The 18,569-nt window shown below is 51.2% G+C and overlaps 2 protein-coding genes across 2 annotated transcripts in view; one reads left to right on the top strand and one right to left on the bottom strand.

Moving 5' to 3' along the window:
* Nucleotides 1-1,901: 1,901 nt before the first annotated feature.
* MRTO4 (MRT4 homolog, ribosome maturation factor) lies at nt 1,902-14,163 on the bottom strand (the record flags this gene model as incomplete). The annotated part of the gene is made up of 8 exons (XM_082274032.1): nt 13,999-14,163; nt 13,140-13,198; nt 8,839-8,942; nt 7,612-7,693; nt 7,450-7,517; nt 5,808-5,959; nt 3,748-3,824; nt 1,902-2,060 (listed from the first exon to the last, which is right to left on the bottom strand). The coding sequence occupies exons 1-8, from the start codon at nt 14,024-14,026 to the stop codon at nt 1,902-1,904; spliced, it is 729 nt and encodes a 242-aa protein (XP_082130158.1). The 5' UTR covers nt 14,027-14,163.
* A 307-nt stretch (nt 14,164-14,470) lies between these two features.
* UBR4 (ubiquitin protein ligase E3 component n-recognin 4) overlaps nt 14,471-18,569 on the top strand; it is a gene marked incomplete at its 5' end in the record, with an annotated part of 115,452 nt that continues 111,353 nt past the window's right edge. The window contains one exon of the mRNA XM_082274031.1: nt 14,471-14,559. Coding sequence (XP_082130157.1) covers nt 14,471-14,559 — 89 coding nt within the window. The remainder of the gene's footprint in view (nt 14,560-18,569) is intronic.

Below are 18,569 nucleotides of genomic sequence, written 5' to 3'. Positions count from 1 at the left end.
TTAGAACCCCCTAATATATATATATATATATATATATATATATGCTTTCAATTTTTTTTTTTTTTTATGTACGTTACCTTATTTTTACACTGTACTTTTTTTTTTTTTTTTTAAAGTTTTAATCACTTATTCCTATTACAAGGAATGTAAACATCCCTTGTACTAGAAATAAGCAGGACAGGGCCTCTTTATTGTGAGATCTGGGATCAAAAAGACCTCACATCTACACTAAATCGCAAGAAAAAGTTTTGTTTCCTGCTAAAAAAAAAAAGGGCCCTTTTAGGCTATTGGGAGGAAGCGAAGTATGGGGTTGCTCTGGTCCTCCAAGGCCATAGAGTCAGGTGGGGGACGTCCTCATTCTACTTCCTGCCTGTTACATGGATGGACTGCATCATTTCCCTGCTACCGACGGGACCGGGAAGTGACGGGAGGGATGCACCTCTACCGCTGCCCCAAAAAATGATCCCGAATCTGAAAGAGGGCCACCAGCTGAGTAAGAAAATACCGGAGCTATGGCAGCTATAACACCGGTATTTAACGTCAATATACCGACGTAAAACTGTGGCGGGCGGTCCAGAAGTGGCCAAACAAAGTAAAAGGAATACACTATAGCCAAATGTTGCAGATATAATTTAACAAATTAGAGCGGAGCATTAAAAAAAAATTTGACTTGTGGGGGACTGGAACTTCGCTTTAATAAAGATTATTGCAGTTTCGGCAAAAACTAGGAGTGCTGCTTGTTTTGAGTATTCTGGGTGGGGGCCGAGCACCCCCAGCCGGTTGCTGCTTGTTGGTTGCCTGGAGCTGTGTGCTGGATGACGCACGGACGTCATATGAAGCTGATTCTTCTTTATCTAAATCCAGATTGTAAATGATGAAATATTTGATTAATAAAATCAGAATGCAAAGTATTTGTCTGGTCATTGCAGAAATCACGGAATGGCGGTACGGCCTGTTTGTCTGTCTTTGAAAAAATATAAAATTCCCTGACACAGAGAAAATAGATTTGTTTATTAAAAGTGGACCTGTCATAACTTTCCCAGAGTACACGAATAAATCCCACCATGCCACAACTTTCCCAGAGTACACGAATAAATCCCACCATGCCACAACATACAAACAACTGTATCATTGTTAGAAATAATCCACTTTTTTTTTTTTTTTTATCATTTAAAAGCCATCCTTGAGCTTGAGTCAGTGACTAAGCCTGATTTAAAAGCCATCCTTGAGCTTGAGTCAGTGACTAAGCCTGGACTGGGAAGCCAGCCCTCTGCTGCAGGCAGGACAAAGCATTTCCTCAGTCTCCTCCCTCACTGATCAGAGACTGTATTTTGTAACAGTCACAAGGAACATGTTTCCCAAGGTGAACTTCTTTAGACATCAGCTTTTAAACACAAGTCAGCCGCTACCCTGAGAGGTTCCTTTTAGGCCGGGGTTCACACTTGCTGCATCCGCAGGGGGTCCGGTGCGCCCCTGTTCACCAAATCAGGTCTGAAATGGAGCCAAAGACACACAGGACCCTTCTGCAATTCGGACCGTGGCCATTCTGGAGCAGAGTGAAGCGGCTCAATTGAGAGCCCGTCATGCGAATTAGAGGTGGGGAACCCCGCATCAAATCCGCATCAGTGTGAACACAAGACTGAGCTCCAATCAGCCTGTAGGAGAGAATTTGGGGGGGGGGGGGATTTATGTACACATTATTTTGTGTCTCTCTGTTAAAACACAGTAATATGATTGTTCCTCTCAGAACATAACCAGAGTCTCCAGGAAGGATGTCCCGCTAATCAGGAACTGGCAGCAAGCGGTCACATTGTACATCCACACAACGAGAGGTTAATCTGTGCCGATGCGGGAACAATCCAATCACCTGGCCTGCAGAATCCAGATCACCATGTGACCCCCTAATTATCCTCCTTCTCCTCCAGCTCTGCATCATCATCCTCCTCTTCCATCTCCTCTGCATCATTATCAGCTGAAAGCTTCTGGAACTCTCCCGTCTCTGCTGTCCACATGGATTTTAGGGTCACTTTAAATTCCGCCATCTGGTAACCAAATAATTTCTGGAAAATGAGAGGGAGGGGATATTAGGATTACATTTAGAACTAAAAAAAAAAAAAAAAATGACCCCCACTACTACCTAATCTATCCACCCCCATCCTTAAAATGAATTGAAAGTGATTGCAGAGTCTTTTTTTCCTTTTAAAAAACAACAAAATGTCACACTTCCCTCCTCTGTTTTGCACAGAGCAGCCAGGATCCTCCTTCTCGGGTCCCTCGCCCAGTACTCCTGGCTCCTCCCTACTGTTTAGTGTCCCCACACTAAGCAGTTTGTTATGGGACACCCCCCCCCCCCCGAGCTGAACCGCACCGCTGCTGTGTCCATTCAGACATGGAGCCATGACTGCCCCGCCCCCTCACTTTGATTGACAGCAGCGGAAGCCATTGGCTCTATGTCTGAGGATTTTGTGCAACATCCCTAGATGGGACTCAGGTAAGTATGGGGGGGGGGGGGGGGACTGCTGCTCACAAGGTTTTTTATCTTATTGCAAAGAATGCATTATGGCCCCTTTCACACTTGTGCGACCCAAAAAGTTGTGCAATTTTGCCACGCTTTTGACTAGACTTGAAGCAATGTCTGTCTATGGACCTCAAAAAGCACCAAAGTCGAAACAAAGTAGTGCAGGGACTACTTTAAAGGTCACACAGATATTTACGGTACTTATTGGAAATCATATGGCGCTTTTCCACTGCATGGTACGGGTTAGAATGGTTTAGTACAGCGGCTCTTTTCCACTACATGGTACGGCTCGCTTAAACAGTACCACCTCCGTTGGGGTTCCAAGCAGGCCGAATCGATACCATATCCCACAATCCTTGGCATGCAGCATGGATTGTTTGTCACTACTAGCCACTGATTGGTCAGAGAATCGTTGTAAACCCACCCACTTACTAATAAGTACTACAACAGTGGAAACGCAAGCCGAGTAGAGCCTATACAGTGCTGAAAGGTGCCGACTCGTACCACGCAGTGGAAAAGCAAACTGAGGCAAGCTGGGTCACGCAGTGCTGAGTGGAGTTGAGCCGGTACTTGCAGTGGAAAAGTGCCAATGGAGTACTAGTTGTCATGAGACTTTGCAGCCCCAAGTCGCAGGACAAGTCACACAAGTGTGAAAGGAGCCTAAGATAAAAAAAAAAAAAAAAAAAAACCTTGTCTTTAGAACCACTTTAAACACCAATGTAGTGCAGTCCTGGCTCCAGAACCGCTCCTCTCACTTCCTGGTCTCACGGGAGACACTGAGGGCAGTCAAACTCCTATGAGGAGGGAGCAGGGTGTGGCTTACCAGAACTGCGTGTGTGTCTAAGGATGCACACAGCCTTGGTCAGGAATGCATTCACCCAGCTCCCCCGGGGGGCGGCACCTGACACGCAGCCACCTGGTGGAGTAAACAGCGCCAGAGGCAGTAAGGGACAGCTCTGTGCAATATTGTTGCACAGAGCCAGCAAGTAGAACTTTTTTAATTGCAATACCAAAAAAAAAAAAAAACCACAAAAACCTTTACTATCACAGTTATAAAGAAAACAGACTTCTGTCTGCAAGGGGCACACAAAAAATGCCAAGAACTGCAGGCTGGGCATAGGGCCTCGTGAGCAAAGCATTCAAGTGCCCAGAACCTACTTTTTTTTTTTTTTATAAAAGAGAACCTATCCCTCAACCATGCCAACCACCAACTCTAAATATTTACTTACCAGTAGACGGGCCTGCTCAGGGGTCAGGGTGTCCCCTTCTTTACACACCTCATAATCCGACAAGAGGGTCACCACTCCTGTGGAAAGAGAACAACCAAACTAAATCAATGGACAAGGAGGAAAAAGAAACAAAGAATTACATTTATTAAAGCCTGCAGAGGGAAAAAAAAAAAAATGGATTTTTGTAAGAACTTACCGTAAAATCCTTTTCTCTGAAGTTCATCGACAGACGCAGAGCTGCTGCGTCTGTCGATGAACGATAGAAAAAAATAGTTTTAAAGTGGAGTTCCAGTTCCCAATTCTTTATTTTATTAAATACTCCACTGTAATCAGGTCCACTTCAAATGCAACATTTAGAGGTCATAAATCTGGTCCTTTTATGTTTAAATCGTTTGAAATGAACCTGATGTCAGAAGCAGGCAGAGGGTCCATCGCTGCTCTGGGCATCTGAAGGCCGCTTGTATATATTTATGGAATTCGGTGCAGCTGACTACCCAGCATACACCTCCCGATCTAACACTTGCGCGGCGCTCTTTCGTCCTGACACGTTCCCATAGCCATAGGGGGTCCGCAAAAGTTCCCGCCCTGTTGCTATAGTAACTTGTCAATCAGGACGCATCATTTCCGGTATTGAGATTACGGTATTAGAAGATTCCCACAGACTCCTGGGATATATGGCGCAGATGTGTCAGGAGTCCAAGGGAATCGCCCAACTACATCATCCTAGAGTGGCCGGAGCAGGAAGAGCTCCAGAAAAAAAAAAAAAAAAAAAAAAAAAAAAAGGACGACATTTGCCATTTTAAATTAGAAATGAGGATAGGTATTGGAATTATTAAAAAAAAAAAGTATTTAGAAAAAAAGGCATTATTTGCCATTTAAAATAGAAATAAGGGTGGGGATTGGAATAATTAAAAAAAAAGAAAAAAAATACTTTTTTTGCCATTTTAAAACAGAAAGAGGATGGGTATTAGAATAATTAAAAGTTAAAAAAAATGATATAAATACAACATGAGCTCCGGATCACCGGAACTGTTTGTGGTAGTGAAGATAGCAGTCCACAAAATGCATTAAAAAGGTTATAAGATTATAATCAGTCCAATAAAATGTCCCCTGGGGAGGGAATGGGATGGAAGGGGCAAGGGAAGGGTTAATGGAGCATGCTGGGCACTCAGGGCTCTCATCAGAGGTTGGAGCCAACTCTGTATGGTGTAAATAAAATAAGAAAACAAAAAGAGCGCCTCTAAGTGTAGTATTTATTAGCAATTTGGACAGATAAAATCGTAGAAAGCTCACAAGTGTGATAATAAAGCTCTAATATGGTATCTCAGATAGTAATTACACTTGAAAAAGGAGCGCTCGTGCTCCGAATGAGCTTGGCGCATGCTCTGAAACGCGTTTCGTCGTACGGCATCTCGGAGACAAGGAACGGCACTCACTGCTAATGTGATTCACGCTGCTCTCCACTTACACCCGGAAGCGCCATAAAGGAGCCATCCCCCGTCTTCATGGATATCGCCGTCTGAGATTCCCTATTGGAGCTTTTTTTTTTTTTTTTTTATTGTCACACTTGTGAGTTTTCTACGATTTTAATCCGTCCAACGCGCTAATAAATACTACACTTAGAGGCGCTCTTTTTGTTTTCTTTTACTTACAGCATACAGAGTTGGCTCCAGTCGCTGAGTGTCCAGTACGTTCCATTAACCCTTCCCTTGCCCCTTCCATCCCATTTCCCTCCCCAGGGGATTTTATATGGACATTTTATTGGACTGATAATAATTTTATTGGTTTCTTCTTTTAAAAATCTGTAATCAACCCCCACTCTGTTCAGCACTGGGGGAGCCCCATACTTCTGGGCATGGAGAAGCATGTGACAGCACTGGGCCAATCAGCGTGGTCACATGGAGGTCCGCAGCCCTGTGTAATCTACAACCTTCCTTTCACTTCCAGCATCTGAACAGAGCGACACACACTGCGAGATTAAAGTCAATCTGTTATACTAAGCTATTGGGGGCTATAAAAGTAATCAGACTGAATAAAACACATCCTAATGGTGCGCTCACCTTTCTTTAGCGCAGTGGGAAGGCCCAGCTGCCGTAACTGCGGCTCCATGGAGTGTGTGAACTGTTCCAGGGGCCCCGCGTCCAGCGCCACTCCGTACCCGGCTTTATTTCCTGCCCGGGCAAAGTCTATCTCTTGAAACGTTTTAAACCATCTGCGGGGGGGGGGAGAGAAACAAAACATGAATTTATCATCGGTAAGACCCATTCTAGACACGATCCATCAATGTGCTCCTATTCTCCATAATCCTCTCTGTACCCCATGGCTTGGTGGGGGGGCGGGGCTTCTCTAATGCAAAAGAAAGTGATTGGCTGTTGTAAAAAAAAAAAAAAAATGTATATTTAACTACTTGCCGAACGCCACCGCAGTTTTACTGCGGCAGGCTGGCTCGGCTGCGCAAAACAATATAGGGGTACGTCGGTTGCGCGAGTAGAGCTAGGGGTCTGGCGGCGCGCACTCCCGCCCTCACTCGGCAGCGGGGATGCTGATCCATGGGACCGGCGGCCATCCACGATCGCTCCCCGCTGAGAGAGAAGGAGAGCACCTGTGATCCTTCTATAGAGCAGTGGTTCTCAATTCCGGTCCTCGGGACCCACCAACAGGCCAGGTTTGCAAGATAACTAAATTACATCACAGGTGATCTCATTTGCTGCTCAGTGATTGCAGTATTCTAGTCTGCATCCCCCAAGGTAATACTTAAAATCTGGCCTGTTAGTGGGTCCCGAGGACCGGAATTGAGAACCACTGCTATAGAGGATCACATATCTCCATGATCATTTCACAAGCCATACCCCCATACAGTTAGAAAGCATCCCCTAGGCTCACACTTAACCCTTTGATCGGCACTGTGATGACCTCTTCCCTTCCAGTGTCATTATTAGTGACAGTGCATATTTTTAGCACTGATTACTGTAGTAATGTCACTGGTCCCCCCCAAAAGTGTCAGTCAAGGGTCCGATCTGTCCGCCGCAATGTCGCAGTCCCGCTAAAAATCGCAGATCGCCGCCATTACTAGTAAAAAAAAAAAAAAAAAAATTATATTATATATATATATATATACACACACACACACACACACACACACACACACACACACACACACACACACACACATTACAAATCTTTCCCCTAGTTTGTAGACGCAATAACTTTTGCGCAAACCAATCAATATACGCTTATTGAGATTTTTTTTTTTTTACCAAAAATATGTAGCAGAATACAAATTGGCCTTAAATGATGAAAATGTTTTGAGAATGTTATATAGCAGAATGTGAAAAATATTGTTTTTTTTTCCAGAATTGTCGCCATTTTTTTTTTTTTTTGTTTATAGCGCAAAAATTTAAAAATTGAAGAGGTGATCAAATACCACCAAAAGAAAGCTCTATTTGTGGGAAAAAAAGGACATCAATTTTATTTGGGTACAACATCACACGTGCAATTGTCTGGTAAAGTACTGCAGTGCCGAAATCACAAAATATGTCCTTAAGGGGGCAAATCCTTCCGGTCCAGAACTGGTTACAGATGTTGTACTATTACCGCCCCCTCCCCTCCATAAACACTTCACCCATGTTGCTGAGAAGAGCAGTAACGTTCAGACTCCTCTCCTGTCCCCGGGTGAAGACAGACAAGACTCTACATTCTTACTCTTTGACTTCCTCCTGTGTGCGGTTGGTGAATAGGAGTCCCACCTCCCCCTTCAGACACTTGCAAAGCTGAAAGAAGACAAAAGCAGTTTGTATTACAGGAGGACCGTAGAGGGGGGGGTCAGAGGTACACAGACATTCCTAGGTAGCCGGGTCGTCTTACCTGGTGTAAGTTATCTTTGTATTCATCGCTGGGCCCCTTCCCCAACGCTACAGTCATCACTTTGTTCTTACCAAAGAATAACCTGAAAGAACACGAAAACTCAAAAAAAGGGAACTTTGTTCTCAGTGTAAAATCATTTTCCTGCCGACTTTCCCGGAGCACAGGGCGGAATACCAAAAAGGATGAAGGATGGGGGGTGGGGGGGAGGCTGGTTCACAGAGCAGTTCCACCCCCCCCCCCCAAGGATGATACCAAGGGGCAGATAGTGTGCCTTGGGGATGCTACTGGTAGAAGGGGGGTCATGGAGAAGGGATGCTGCTGGAGGGCACTGGATGCTACCAGGATGGAGGGGTTTTGGATGCTACCTGGGGGCACAGAGCAGACCTCATCAACGCTACTGGGGGAAGGGGGAGTTCATAGAGCAGATCCCAAAAATGCTAATGACGAAAAAAAGAGCTCATAGAGCAGACCCCAGGGATGCTACCAGGATAGAGGGGTTTGGGATGCTACCTGAAGGGACAGAGCAGATCCCAAGGATGCTACTGGGGGGGGGGGTTCAAAGACCAGACCCTGGGGATGCTACCGGGGGGGGGGGGGGCACATAGCAGACCTTGGGAATGCTGCCAGGTGGAAGGGGGGGGTTCATGAAGCAGACCCCATGGATGCTAATGGGGTGCACAAAGCAGATCTTGGGGATGCTAATGGGGGCACCCATGGGGAAACAGAGCAGACCCCATGGATGCTACAGGGGGCAGTTCACAGAGCAGACCCAGGAGAATGCTACTGGGAAAGGGGGGAGGAGGGGGGGACAAAGGGCACACAGCAGACCCTAGGGATTCTACAGGGGGGTTGGGCATACAACAGACCCCAGGGATGCTACTGAGGGGGTGGGGCGTGCACACAGCATACCTCAGGGATTCTAGTGGGGGGGGGGCAGAGGGGAGAGAAAAGGGCACACAGCAGACCCTAGGGATTCTCGGGGGGGGGGGGGGGGGGCATACAACACAACGCAGCCCAGGGGGATGCTACTGGGGGGGGGGGGGGCACATGGCAGACCCCGGAAATGGATCACTTTAAATAAAAGATCTAAAGGGATTTTCCAGCTTCACATCCAGCACTTAGCTTTACATTTCTAACTTTCCTATTGGCTGTCAAAACGAACACATGCAGGATGTATTTGTCCCCAGTAATCCCCCCAGGAAGTGCAGGGGTGACCCCTGAGAGTACCGGCTGTGTTTCCAGGCGTTGCGGACGTCCTTCAGCTTGTTGTTCCTCATGTTCTCCACGGACAGGACGAAGAGGTATTTGTAGGTGTCCACACATTTCCGCAGCTGGAAAGAGAGAGAAAAGGAGTCACAGGAGGAAACAAAGTGTTAAGAACTCCGCCCAGACACCCCCCAGAGTAGAGCGGAGCTTCTCACTGATCCCCGATTATTGGAAACCCTCCATTGATGATAATCAGACAGAAAAGGGGCGTGTTCTCCACCTTCTAGAATGATCTTCTCTATGTAGAGTTCCTGTGTGCGTTACATTGTATCTACAATCCATGTCAGAATTTCCCGCTCTGTCCTTTACACACAACCAGGAAGTGAGAAGCAAACTTCCCCAAAGATAAATTCCCACTTAGGTGTCCCCAATGGAAGATTTCCCCTAACCTCCCGTTCTGGTGACAACTCATTTTCTGTGCACCAGGACAAATTGAGAGGGTGAACCAGAGAGCAATAAAACCTGATGGGATTCTAAAAAAAAAAAAAAAAAAAAAAATACTGGCAAAAACAAAAGAAAATAAAAATAAAAAAAAAATTGCTAAAAAGATGTCGGACTTTACCGGTATCAAAAAGGAGGATTGCACGCAATTCTATATATAAAACAATCAAATTTATTGCACAACAACTTTTTGTTAAAAAGGTTTAAAACCAAAGAAAAAAAAAAAAAAGCCATAGCTCTCATACAGTACACCAAATAGTCCAACAATCCCTGTATCCCTGTTACTATGCTGGATGTTCCAAGAGGTCTACACGTTTCGCATTCAATTGCTTCATCAGTACTAAAATAGTCTAACAGTCAGTATTACTATGCTGGATGCTCCAAGAGGTTTCGCATTCAATCGCTTCATCAGGACCTAAATAACTTGGCAGCCCAGACAATTGTGAATATACCTGGGAGCTCCAGCAGTAACAGCTGGGTGGTAGTACATGAGATAGTCTGCGGCGCTTCTTCTATTCTGCAATCATCTGCTTCCGGACCACCCACCGCCTTTTCACTGCGGCCCCCCTGCGCTAACCGACGTAGACCTACGTTGGTCGCGCACAGGCAGCTAGGGGGCGAGTGCGGGCCGCTGTCAGTGGGCTCCCGCCCCCACTCGGCAGGGGGGAAGCCAATGCACGGGGCAGGAGACTCCGATTGCCGCCTGACACCCGCGATCGTTCCCTGCTGAGAATGAAGAACGGGCGGATGTTGTAAACTCAGATGACCGTTCTTCTCTCTGGAATGATCACAGAGCGCCTGTGATCCTTCTATATAGGACCACAGGTCTCTATGGTCATTCCACAAGCCACGCCCCCAACAGTAAGAAACACGCCCCCCTAGGTACACATTTAACCCCTTGATCACCCACATTGTTTACCCCTTCCCTGCCAGTGTCATTATTACAGTAACCAGTGCTAAAAATATGCACTGATTACTGTAGTAATGTCACTGGTCCCCCCAAAAGTGTCAAAAATGCCAGTTAGGGTTCCGATCTGTCCGCCGCAATCCCGCTAAAAATCACAGATCACCGCCATTACTAGTAAAAAAAATAAAATAAAGTAAACAATAAAAATGACAAATCTCTCCTGTAGTTTGTAGACACGATAACTTTTGCGCAAACCAATCAAAATACGCTTATTGCGTTTTTTTTTTTTTACCAAAAATATGTAGCAGAAAACAAATTGGCCTAAAATGTTACATTTTTTTTTTTTTTTGAGAATGTTATATAGCAGAATGTGAAAAATATTGTTTTTTTTCTTCTCAGAATTGTCGCTCTTTTTTTTTGGTTATAGCGCAAAAAATAAAGAAAATTGCAGAGGTGATCAAATACCAGCAAAAGAAAGCTCTATTTGTGGATTTTATTATAGCTTTATTATTTCTTAATAAAAAAAAAAAAGATATAAATTTTATTTGGGTACAACGTCGCACGACTGCGCAATTGTCCGTTAAAGTCACGCAGTGCCAAATCGCAAAATATGGCCTGGTCATTAAGGGGGGAAAATCCTTCCGGTCCAGAAGTGGTTAATTGAAGATATACCCTTGATATTAGCTTTACATTTTTTTTGAACCAGTTAACTGCTTGCCGACCGCCGCAAGTAGATTTACTGCGGCGGTCAGCCCCTACCAGGCAGAGTGACGTTAATTAACGTCACTAGCCTGGGAGGGTCTGGGGAGCGAGCGCGCGGTCACGCACCCCCCCGCGCCTGTGACCAGCGGACCCGATGTCCGCCGGCCACTCGGCGATCGTCGTGGGGAAGAGGGAGAATGTCAGGCAGCTTGTGTAAACAAGCTGCCTGTCATTCTCCTCGCTGTAAAGACACTGATTACACGGATCTACTATGTAGATCCGTTGATCAGTGTCCTTACAGCTAGAGCCACAGCCAATCACAGTAAGAATCACGCCCCTAGGGACACACACAGCCCCTCCCTCCCAAATAAAGTTAACCCCTTCACTGCCAGTGTATTTTTACAGTAACAGTGCATATGTATAGCACTGATTACTGTAGAAATGTCACTGGTAACCCCAAAAGTGTCAAAAATGTCAGTCAAGGGTCCGATCTGTCCGCCGCAATGTCGCAGTCCCGCAAAAAAAAAAAAAATCGCAGATCGCCGCCATTAGGCGTTAAAAAAAAAAAACAACAAAAATGACAAAAATCTTTCCCTTTGTTAGTAAACGCGATAACTTTTGCGCAAACCAATCAAAATACGCCTTTTGCGATTTTTTTTACCAAACATATGTAGCATAAAACAAATTGGCCAAAAATGTTAAAAAATTTTGATTTTTACATTTTTTTTTTGGGGAATTTCATATAAAAAAATGTGAAAAATATTGCTATTTTTGCAAAATTGTCGCTCTTTTTTTGTTTATAGCGCGTGATCAAAAAAAAATCGCACAGGTGATCAAATACCACCAAAAGAAAGCTCTGTTTGTGGGAAAAAAAGGACGTCAAATTCGTTTAGGTACAGCGTCGCACGACCGCGCAATTGTCCGTTAAAGTCGCGCAGTGCCGAATCGCAAAATACCCCCTGGTCTTTTAGCAGGAAAATCCTCCGGGGCTTAAGTGGTTAATGGTAATCGGCCCACTGAAGAATGGGTTCCAGTCCTCCCTCCAATGTTGTCACAGCCTATAGTAGATGTTTTAGGCCCCTCGGCTTGCTGCAACCCCCATCCAGATGGATCATTTTTATGTCCAGCCATTAACCACTTCAGCTCTGGAAGGTTTTACCCCCTTAATTACCAGGCCATTTTTTGCGACTCGGCACTGCGTTAAACTAAAAAATTGTGCGGTGGTGCGACGCTGTACCCAAACACAATTGATGTCCTTTTTTTCCCCACAAACAGAGATTTCTTTTGGTGGTATATGATCCCCCTGTGCGGTTTTAGATTTTGCGCTATAAACAAAAAAAGAGCGACAATTAAAAAAAAAAAAAAAACAATTTTTTACTTTCTGCTAAAAAAACATTCCCAATAAAAAAATTTAAAAAATTATTTTTTTTTTTTTTCAGTTTAGGCCAATTTGTATTCCGCTACATACTTTTGGTAAAAATAAAATCCCAAAAAGCGTATTTTTAATTGGTTTGCGCAATAGTTATAGCGTTTACAACTTACGGGATCGATGTTTGGAATTTTTTTTGTTTTTATTAGTAATGGCAGCGATCAGAGTTGTTTAGCGGGACTGCAACGGACAAATCGGACCCCTAACTGACATTTTTGACACTTTTTGGGGAGCAGTGATACTAATACAGTAATCAGTGCTAAATAATATGCACTGTCACTGTATAAATGACACTGGCGGGGAAGGGGTTAACACTGGGGGTGATCAAAGGGGTTACTGTATGCCTGTTGGTGCTTACTGACTGTGGGGGGGAGGGGCTCTGTGACACAGACAGAGATCAGCGAGCTTAGCTGAAACTTCTGATCTCTCCCTGCCTGTGTGACAGAAGACTCGCCTGCTTTGTTTACATAATCAGGCGGGTCTTCTGTCGTTTACAGGAGGCCGGTGGCAATCGCTGCTGCTCCTTCCGCTGTGTGTAAACAAAGCAGGAGCGCGGCTCTGGAGCTGCAGAAGTCTCGTGCACAAAACGCATGACTTTGTGCAGCTGAGCCGCCCTGCTGCAGTATATTTGCTGTGGACGTTCGGCAAGAGTTTAATTACAAAAGATTTATTATAATGTTAGGAATCCTCCACGAGCGCCAGAGACAATTCATAGACACCCCCCCTCCCCCCACCATCAGCTGGCAGTTTAGGGTGTATTGTGAACCTCGCTGTGCCCCGTACCTCTTCTATGAGATTCTGCTTCACCTCCAGACCCTTTTTGGTGGTTTTGGTCAACGAAACTGAAAGAAAAAAAGAAACACAGACTGAGATCACATCGAACATCTTCCAACGCGTTCTGTGAGCCCAACATCAGAGAGTCTTCTACCCTATTGTATTAACCCCTTTCCCTCTGGAAGATTTACCCCCCTTCATGACCAGGCCATTTTTTTTTTTTTGCAATATGGCACAGCGTTACTTTGACAATTGCGCGGTCATGCAGCGCTGCACCCAAATAAAATTTATATCATTTCTTTCCCACAAATAGAGCTATTTTTTTTTTTGGTGGTATTTAATCACCTCTGCGGTTTTTAATCTTGTGCTATAAACATAAGAAGACCGACAATTGCTAACTCTCCCCCCATATCACCCCCCCATACCCCTCCCCCCAAACAACCCCCCCTTACCCCTCTCCTCCTCCCATACGACCCCCCTGTACCCCTCTACTCCTCCCCCCATACGACCCCCCCGTACCCCTCTCCTCATCCCCCCCATACGACCCCCGTACCCCTCTCCTCCTCCACCCATACGACCCCCCCATGTACCCCTCTCCTCCCCCCATACGACCCCCCCTGTACCCCTCTCCTCCTCCACCCATACGACCCCCCCTGTACCCCTCTCCTCCTCCCCCCATACGACCCCCCCTGTACCCCTCTCCTCCTCCCCCCATACGACCCCCCCTGTACCCCTCTCCTCCTCCCCCCCATACCCCTCTCCTCCTCCCCCCATACGACCCCCCCGTACCCCTCTCCTCCTCCCCCCATACGACCCCCCCGTACCCCTCTCCTCTCCCCATACGACTCCCCCATACCCCTCTCCTCACCTTTCTTGTCTCTCTTAGATTTGGGCATGTTGGCTCTCCTCTGTCACGTGTTCCTCCAGCAGCTGCATGTGGGGGTGAGAGGACCCCGCGCACTGCATCCTGGGAGACCTCCTGGGGCTGCCCCTCCTACTGCCTGACTGAAAGAAACAAAACTCAGAGTATGGAGAGGCCTTCCTGACCCTTCCCGGGTGTTCTGTGGTGAACAGTGAAGGACATTATGTTATCGGTCCGGGTATGGCACCGTGAGGGCACCCCGACTTTCCTCCCAGGTCCGCCAGGTATAGAGGGCGCTCTATCCTGCTAATACCTATACTCTATGATACGCCGGTCCGCTCTGTCCTTCAACCTCCACCCTCTATGGTACGCTAGGGGTCGCTCTGTCCCTCCTCCCCTATACACACTCTATGGTAGGCGGGGCCGCTCTGTCCTCCTCCCTGGTACTCGGTGGTGCAGTGGAGGAATGGCCGGTGTCATGGCGGCGATGTACCGGCTGGCGGTGATTGTGGAGGTTTTGGCTCTGTGCGGGGCGGTGTATGAGGATCAGGTCGGCAAGTTTGATTGGTGAGTGTCCGAGAGAGGGGAGGAGACCCCAATATACCAATTCCTTCCTCATCCTTCACCCTGTGACACCCCCTTCCTGTCACCCCTCCCCCACAGTGTGCCCCCCCTGTCATCACCCCTCCCCCACAGTGTGCCCCCCCCTGTCATTCACCCCTCCCCCACAGTGTGCCCCCCCCCTGTCAATCACCCCTCCCCCACAGTGTGCCCCCCCCCCTGTCATCACCCCTCCCCCACAGTGTGCCCCCCCGTCATCACCCCTCCCCCACAGTGTGCCCCCCCGTCATCACCCCTCCCCCACAGTGTGCCCCCCCTGTCATTCACCCCTCCCCCACTGTGTGCCCCCCCCTGTCATTCACCCCTCCCCCACTGTGTGCCCCCCCCTGTCATTCACCCCTCCCCCACTGTGTGCCCCCCCCTGTCATTCACCCCTCCCCCACTGTGTGCCCCCCCCTGTCATCACCCCTCCCCCACAGTGTGCCCCCCCTGTCATCACCCCTCCCCCACAGTGTGCCCCCCGTCATCACTCCTCTCCCCCCACTGTGTGCCCCCCCCTGTCATCACCCCTCCCCCACTGTGTGCCCCCCCCCCCCTGTCATCACCCCTCCCCCACTGTGTGCCCCCCCCTGTCATCACCCCTCCCCCACTGTGTGCCCCCCCTGTCATCACCCCTCCCCCACTGTGTGCCCCCCCCTGTCATCACCCCTCCCCCACAGTGTACCCCCCCCTGTCATCACCCCTCCCCCACAGTGTGCCCCCCCTGTCATCACCCCTCCCCCACAGTGTGCCCCCCCCTGTCATCACCCCTCCCCCACAGTGTGCCCCCCCTGTCATCACCCCTCCCCCACAGTGTGCCCCCCCTGTCATCACCCCTCCCCCACAGTGTGCCCCCCCCCTGTCATCACCCCTCCCCCACAGTGTGCCCCCCCCTGTCATCACCACTCCCCCACAGTGTGCCCCCCCCTGTCATCACCCCTCCCCCACAGTGTGCCCCCCCTGTCATCACCCCTCCCCCACAGTGTACCCCCCCCGTCATCACCCCTCCCCCACAGTGTGCCCCCCCTGTCATCACCCCTCCCCCACTGTGTGCCCCCCCCTGTCATCACCCCTCCCCCACAGTGTGCCCCCCCCTGTCATCACCCCTCCCCCACAGTGTGCCCCCCCCTGTCATCACCCCTCCCCCACAGTGTACCCCCCCCGTCATCACCCCTCCCCCACAGTGTGCCCCCCCTGTCATCACCCCTCCCCCACTGTGTGCCCCCCCTGTCATCACCCCTCCCCCACAGTGTACCCCCCCCGTCATCACCCCTCCCCCACAGTGTGCCCCCCCTGTCATCACCCCTCCCCCACAGTGTGCCCCCCCCTGTCATCACCCCTCCCCCACAGTGTGCCCCCCCCCTGTCATCACCCCTCCCCCACAGTGTGCCCCCCCCTGTCATCACCCCTCCCCCACAGTGTGCCCCCCCCTGTCATCACCCCTCCCCCACAGTGTGCCCCCCCCCCCTGTCATCACCCCTCCCCCACAGTGTGCCCCCCCCCTGTCATCACCCCTCCCCCACAGTGTGCCCCCCCCTGTCATCACCCCTCCCCCACAGTGTGCCCCCCCCTGTCATCACCCCTCCCCCACAGTGTGCCCCCCCCTGTCATCACCCCTCCCCCACAGTGTGCCCCCCTGTCATCACCCCTCCCCCACAGTGTGCCCCCCCCTGTCATCACCCCTCCCCCACAGTGTGCCCCCCCTGTCATCACCCCTCCCCCACAGTGTGCCCCCCCCTGTCATTCACCCCTCCCCCACAGTGTGCCCCCCCCCTGTCAATCACCCCTCCCCCACAGTGTGCCCCCCCCCCTGTCATCACCCCTCCCCCACAGTGTGCCCCCCCGTCATCACCCCTCCCCCACAGTGTGCCCCCCCGTCATCACCCCTCCCCCACAGTGTGCCCCCCCTGTCATTCACCCCTCCCCCACTGTGTGCCCCCCCTGTCATTCACCCCTCCCCCACTGTGTGCCCCCCCCTGTCATTCACCCCTCCCCCACTGTGTGCCCCCCCCTGTCATTCACCCCTCCCCCACTGTGTGCCCCCCCCTGTCATCACCCCTCCCCCACAGTGTGCCCCCCCTGTCATCACCCCTCCCCCACAGTGTGCCCCCCGTCATCACTCCTCTCCCCCCACTGTGTGCCCCCCCCTGTCATCACCCCTCCCCCACTGTGTGCCCCCCCCCCCCTGTCATCACCCCTCCCCCACTGTGTGCCCCCCCCTGTCATCACCCCTCCCCCACTGTGTGCCCCCCCCTGTCATCACCCCTCCCCCACTGTGTGCCCCCCCCTGTCATCACCCCTCCCCCACAGTGTACCCCCCCCTGTCATCACCCCTCCCCCACAGTGTGCCCCCCTGTCATCACCCCTCCCCCACAGTGTGCCCCCCCCTGTCATCACCCCTCCCCCACAGTGTGCCCCCCCTGTCATCACCCCTCCCCCACAGTGTGCCCCCCCCCTGTCATCACCCCTCCCCCACAGTGTGCCCCCCCCTGTCATCACCACTCCCCCACAGTGTGCCCCCCCCCTGTCATCACCCCTCCCCCACAGTGTGCCCCCCCTGTCATCACCCCTCCCCCACAGTGTGCCCCCCCTGTCATCACCCCTCCCCCAGAGTGTGCCCCCCCTGTCATCACCCCTCCCCCACAGTGTGCCCCCCCCTGTCATCACCCCTCCCCCACAGTGTACCCCCCCTGTCATCACCCCTCCCCCACAGTGTGCCCCCCCCTGTCATCACCCCTCCCCCACAGTGTGCCCCCCCCTGTCATCACCCCTCCCCCACAGTGTGCCCCCCCCTGTCATCACCCCTCCCCCACAGTGTGCCCCCCCCTGTCATTCACCCCTCCCCCACAGTGTGCCCCCCCTGTCATTCACCCCTCCCCCACTGTGTGCCCCCCCCTGTCATCACCCCTCCCCCACTGTGTGCCCCCCCTGTCATCACCCCCCCCTGTCATCACCCCTCCCCCACAGTGTGCCCCCCCCCTGTCATCACCCCTCCCCCACAGTGTGCCCCCCCGTCATTCACCCCTCCCCCACAGTGTCCCCCTCCCTGTCATCACCCCTCCCCCACAGTGTGCCCCTCCCTGTCATCACCCCTCCCCCACAGTGTGCCCCTCCCTGTCATCACCCCTCCCCCACAGTGTGCCCCCCCTGTCATCACCCCTCCCCCACAGTGTGCCCCCCCTGTCATCACCCCTCCCCCACAGTGTGCCCCTCCCTGTCATCACCCCTCCCCCACAGTGTGCCCCTCCCTGTCATCACCCCTCCCCCACAGTGTGCCCCCCCCTGTCATCACCCCTCCCCCACAGTGTGCCCCCCCTGTCATCACCCCTCCCCCACAGTGTGCCCCCCTCCTGTCATCACCCCTCCCCCACAGTGTGCCCCCCCGTCATTCACCCCTCCCCCACAGTGTGCCCCTCCCTGTCATCACCCCTCCCCCACAGTTTTCCCCTCTCCCTGTCATCACCCCTCCCCCACAGTGTGCCCCCCCCTGTCATCACCCCTCCCCCACAGTGTGCCCCCCCCTGTCATCACCCCTCCCCCACAGTGTGCCCCCCCCCTGTCATCACCTCTCCCCCACAGTGTGCCCCCCCTGTCATCACCCCCTCCCCCACAGTGTGCCCCCCCCCTGTCATCACCCCTCCCCCACTGTGTGCCCCCCCCGTCATCACCCCTCTCCCCCCCACTGTGTGACCCCCCCCTGTCACCACCCCTCCCCCACAGTGTGCCCCCCCCTGTCATTCACCCCTCCCCCACAGTGTGCCCCCCCCTGTCATTCACCCCTCCCCCACTGTGTGCCCCCCCCCTGTCATTCACCCCTCCCCCACTGTGTGCCCCCCCCTGTCATTCACCCCTCCCCCACTGTGTGCCCCCCCCCCGTCATTCACCCCTCCCCCACTGTGTGCCCCCCCCTGTCATTCACCCCTCCCCCACAGTGTACCCCCCCCCCTGTCATCACCCCTCCCCCACAGTGTACCCCC

Source organism: Pelophylax lessonae, assembly GCF_965119305.1.
Source record: "Pelophylax lessonae genome assembly, chromosome: 12".
Taxonomy (NCBI): domain Eukaryota; kingdom Metazoa; phylum Chordata; class Amphibia; order Anura; family Ranidae; genus Pelophylax; species Pelophylax lessonae.
This window is presented reverse-complemented; position numbering and strand designations above follow the sequence as displayed.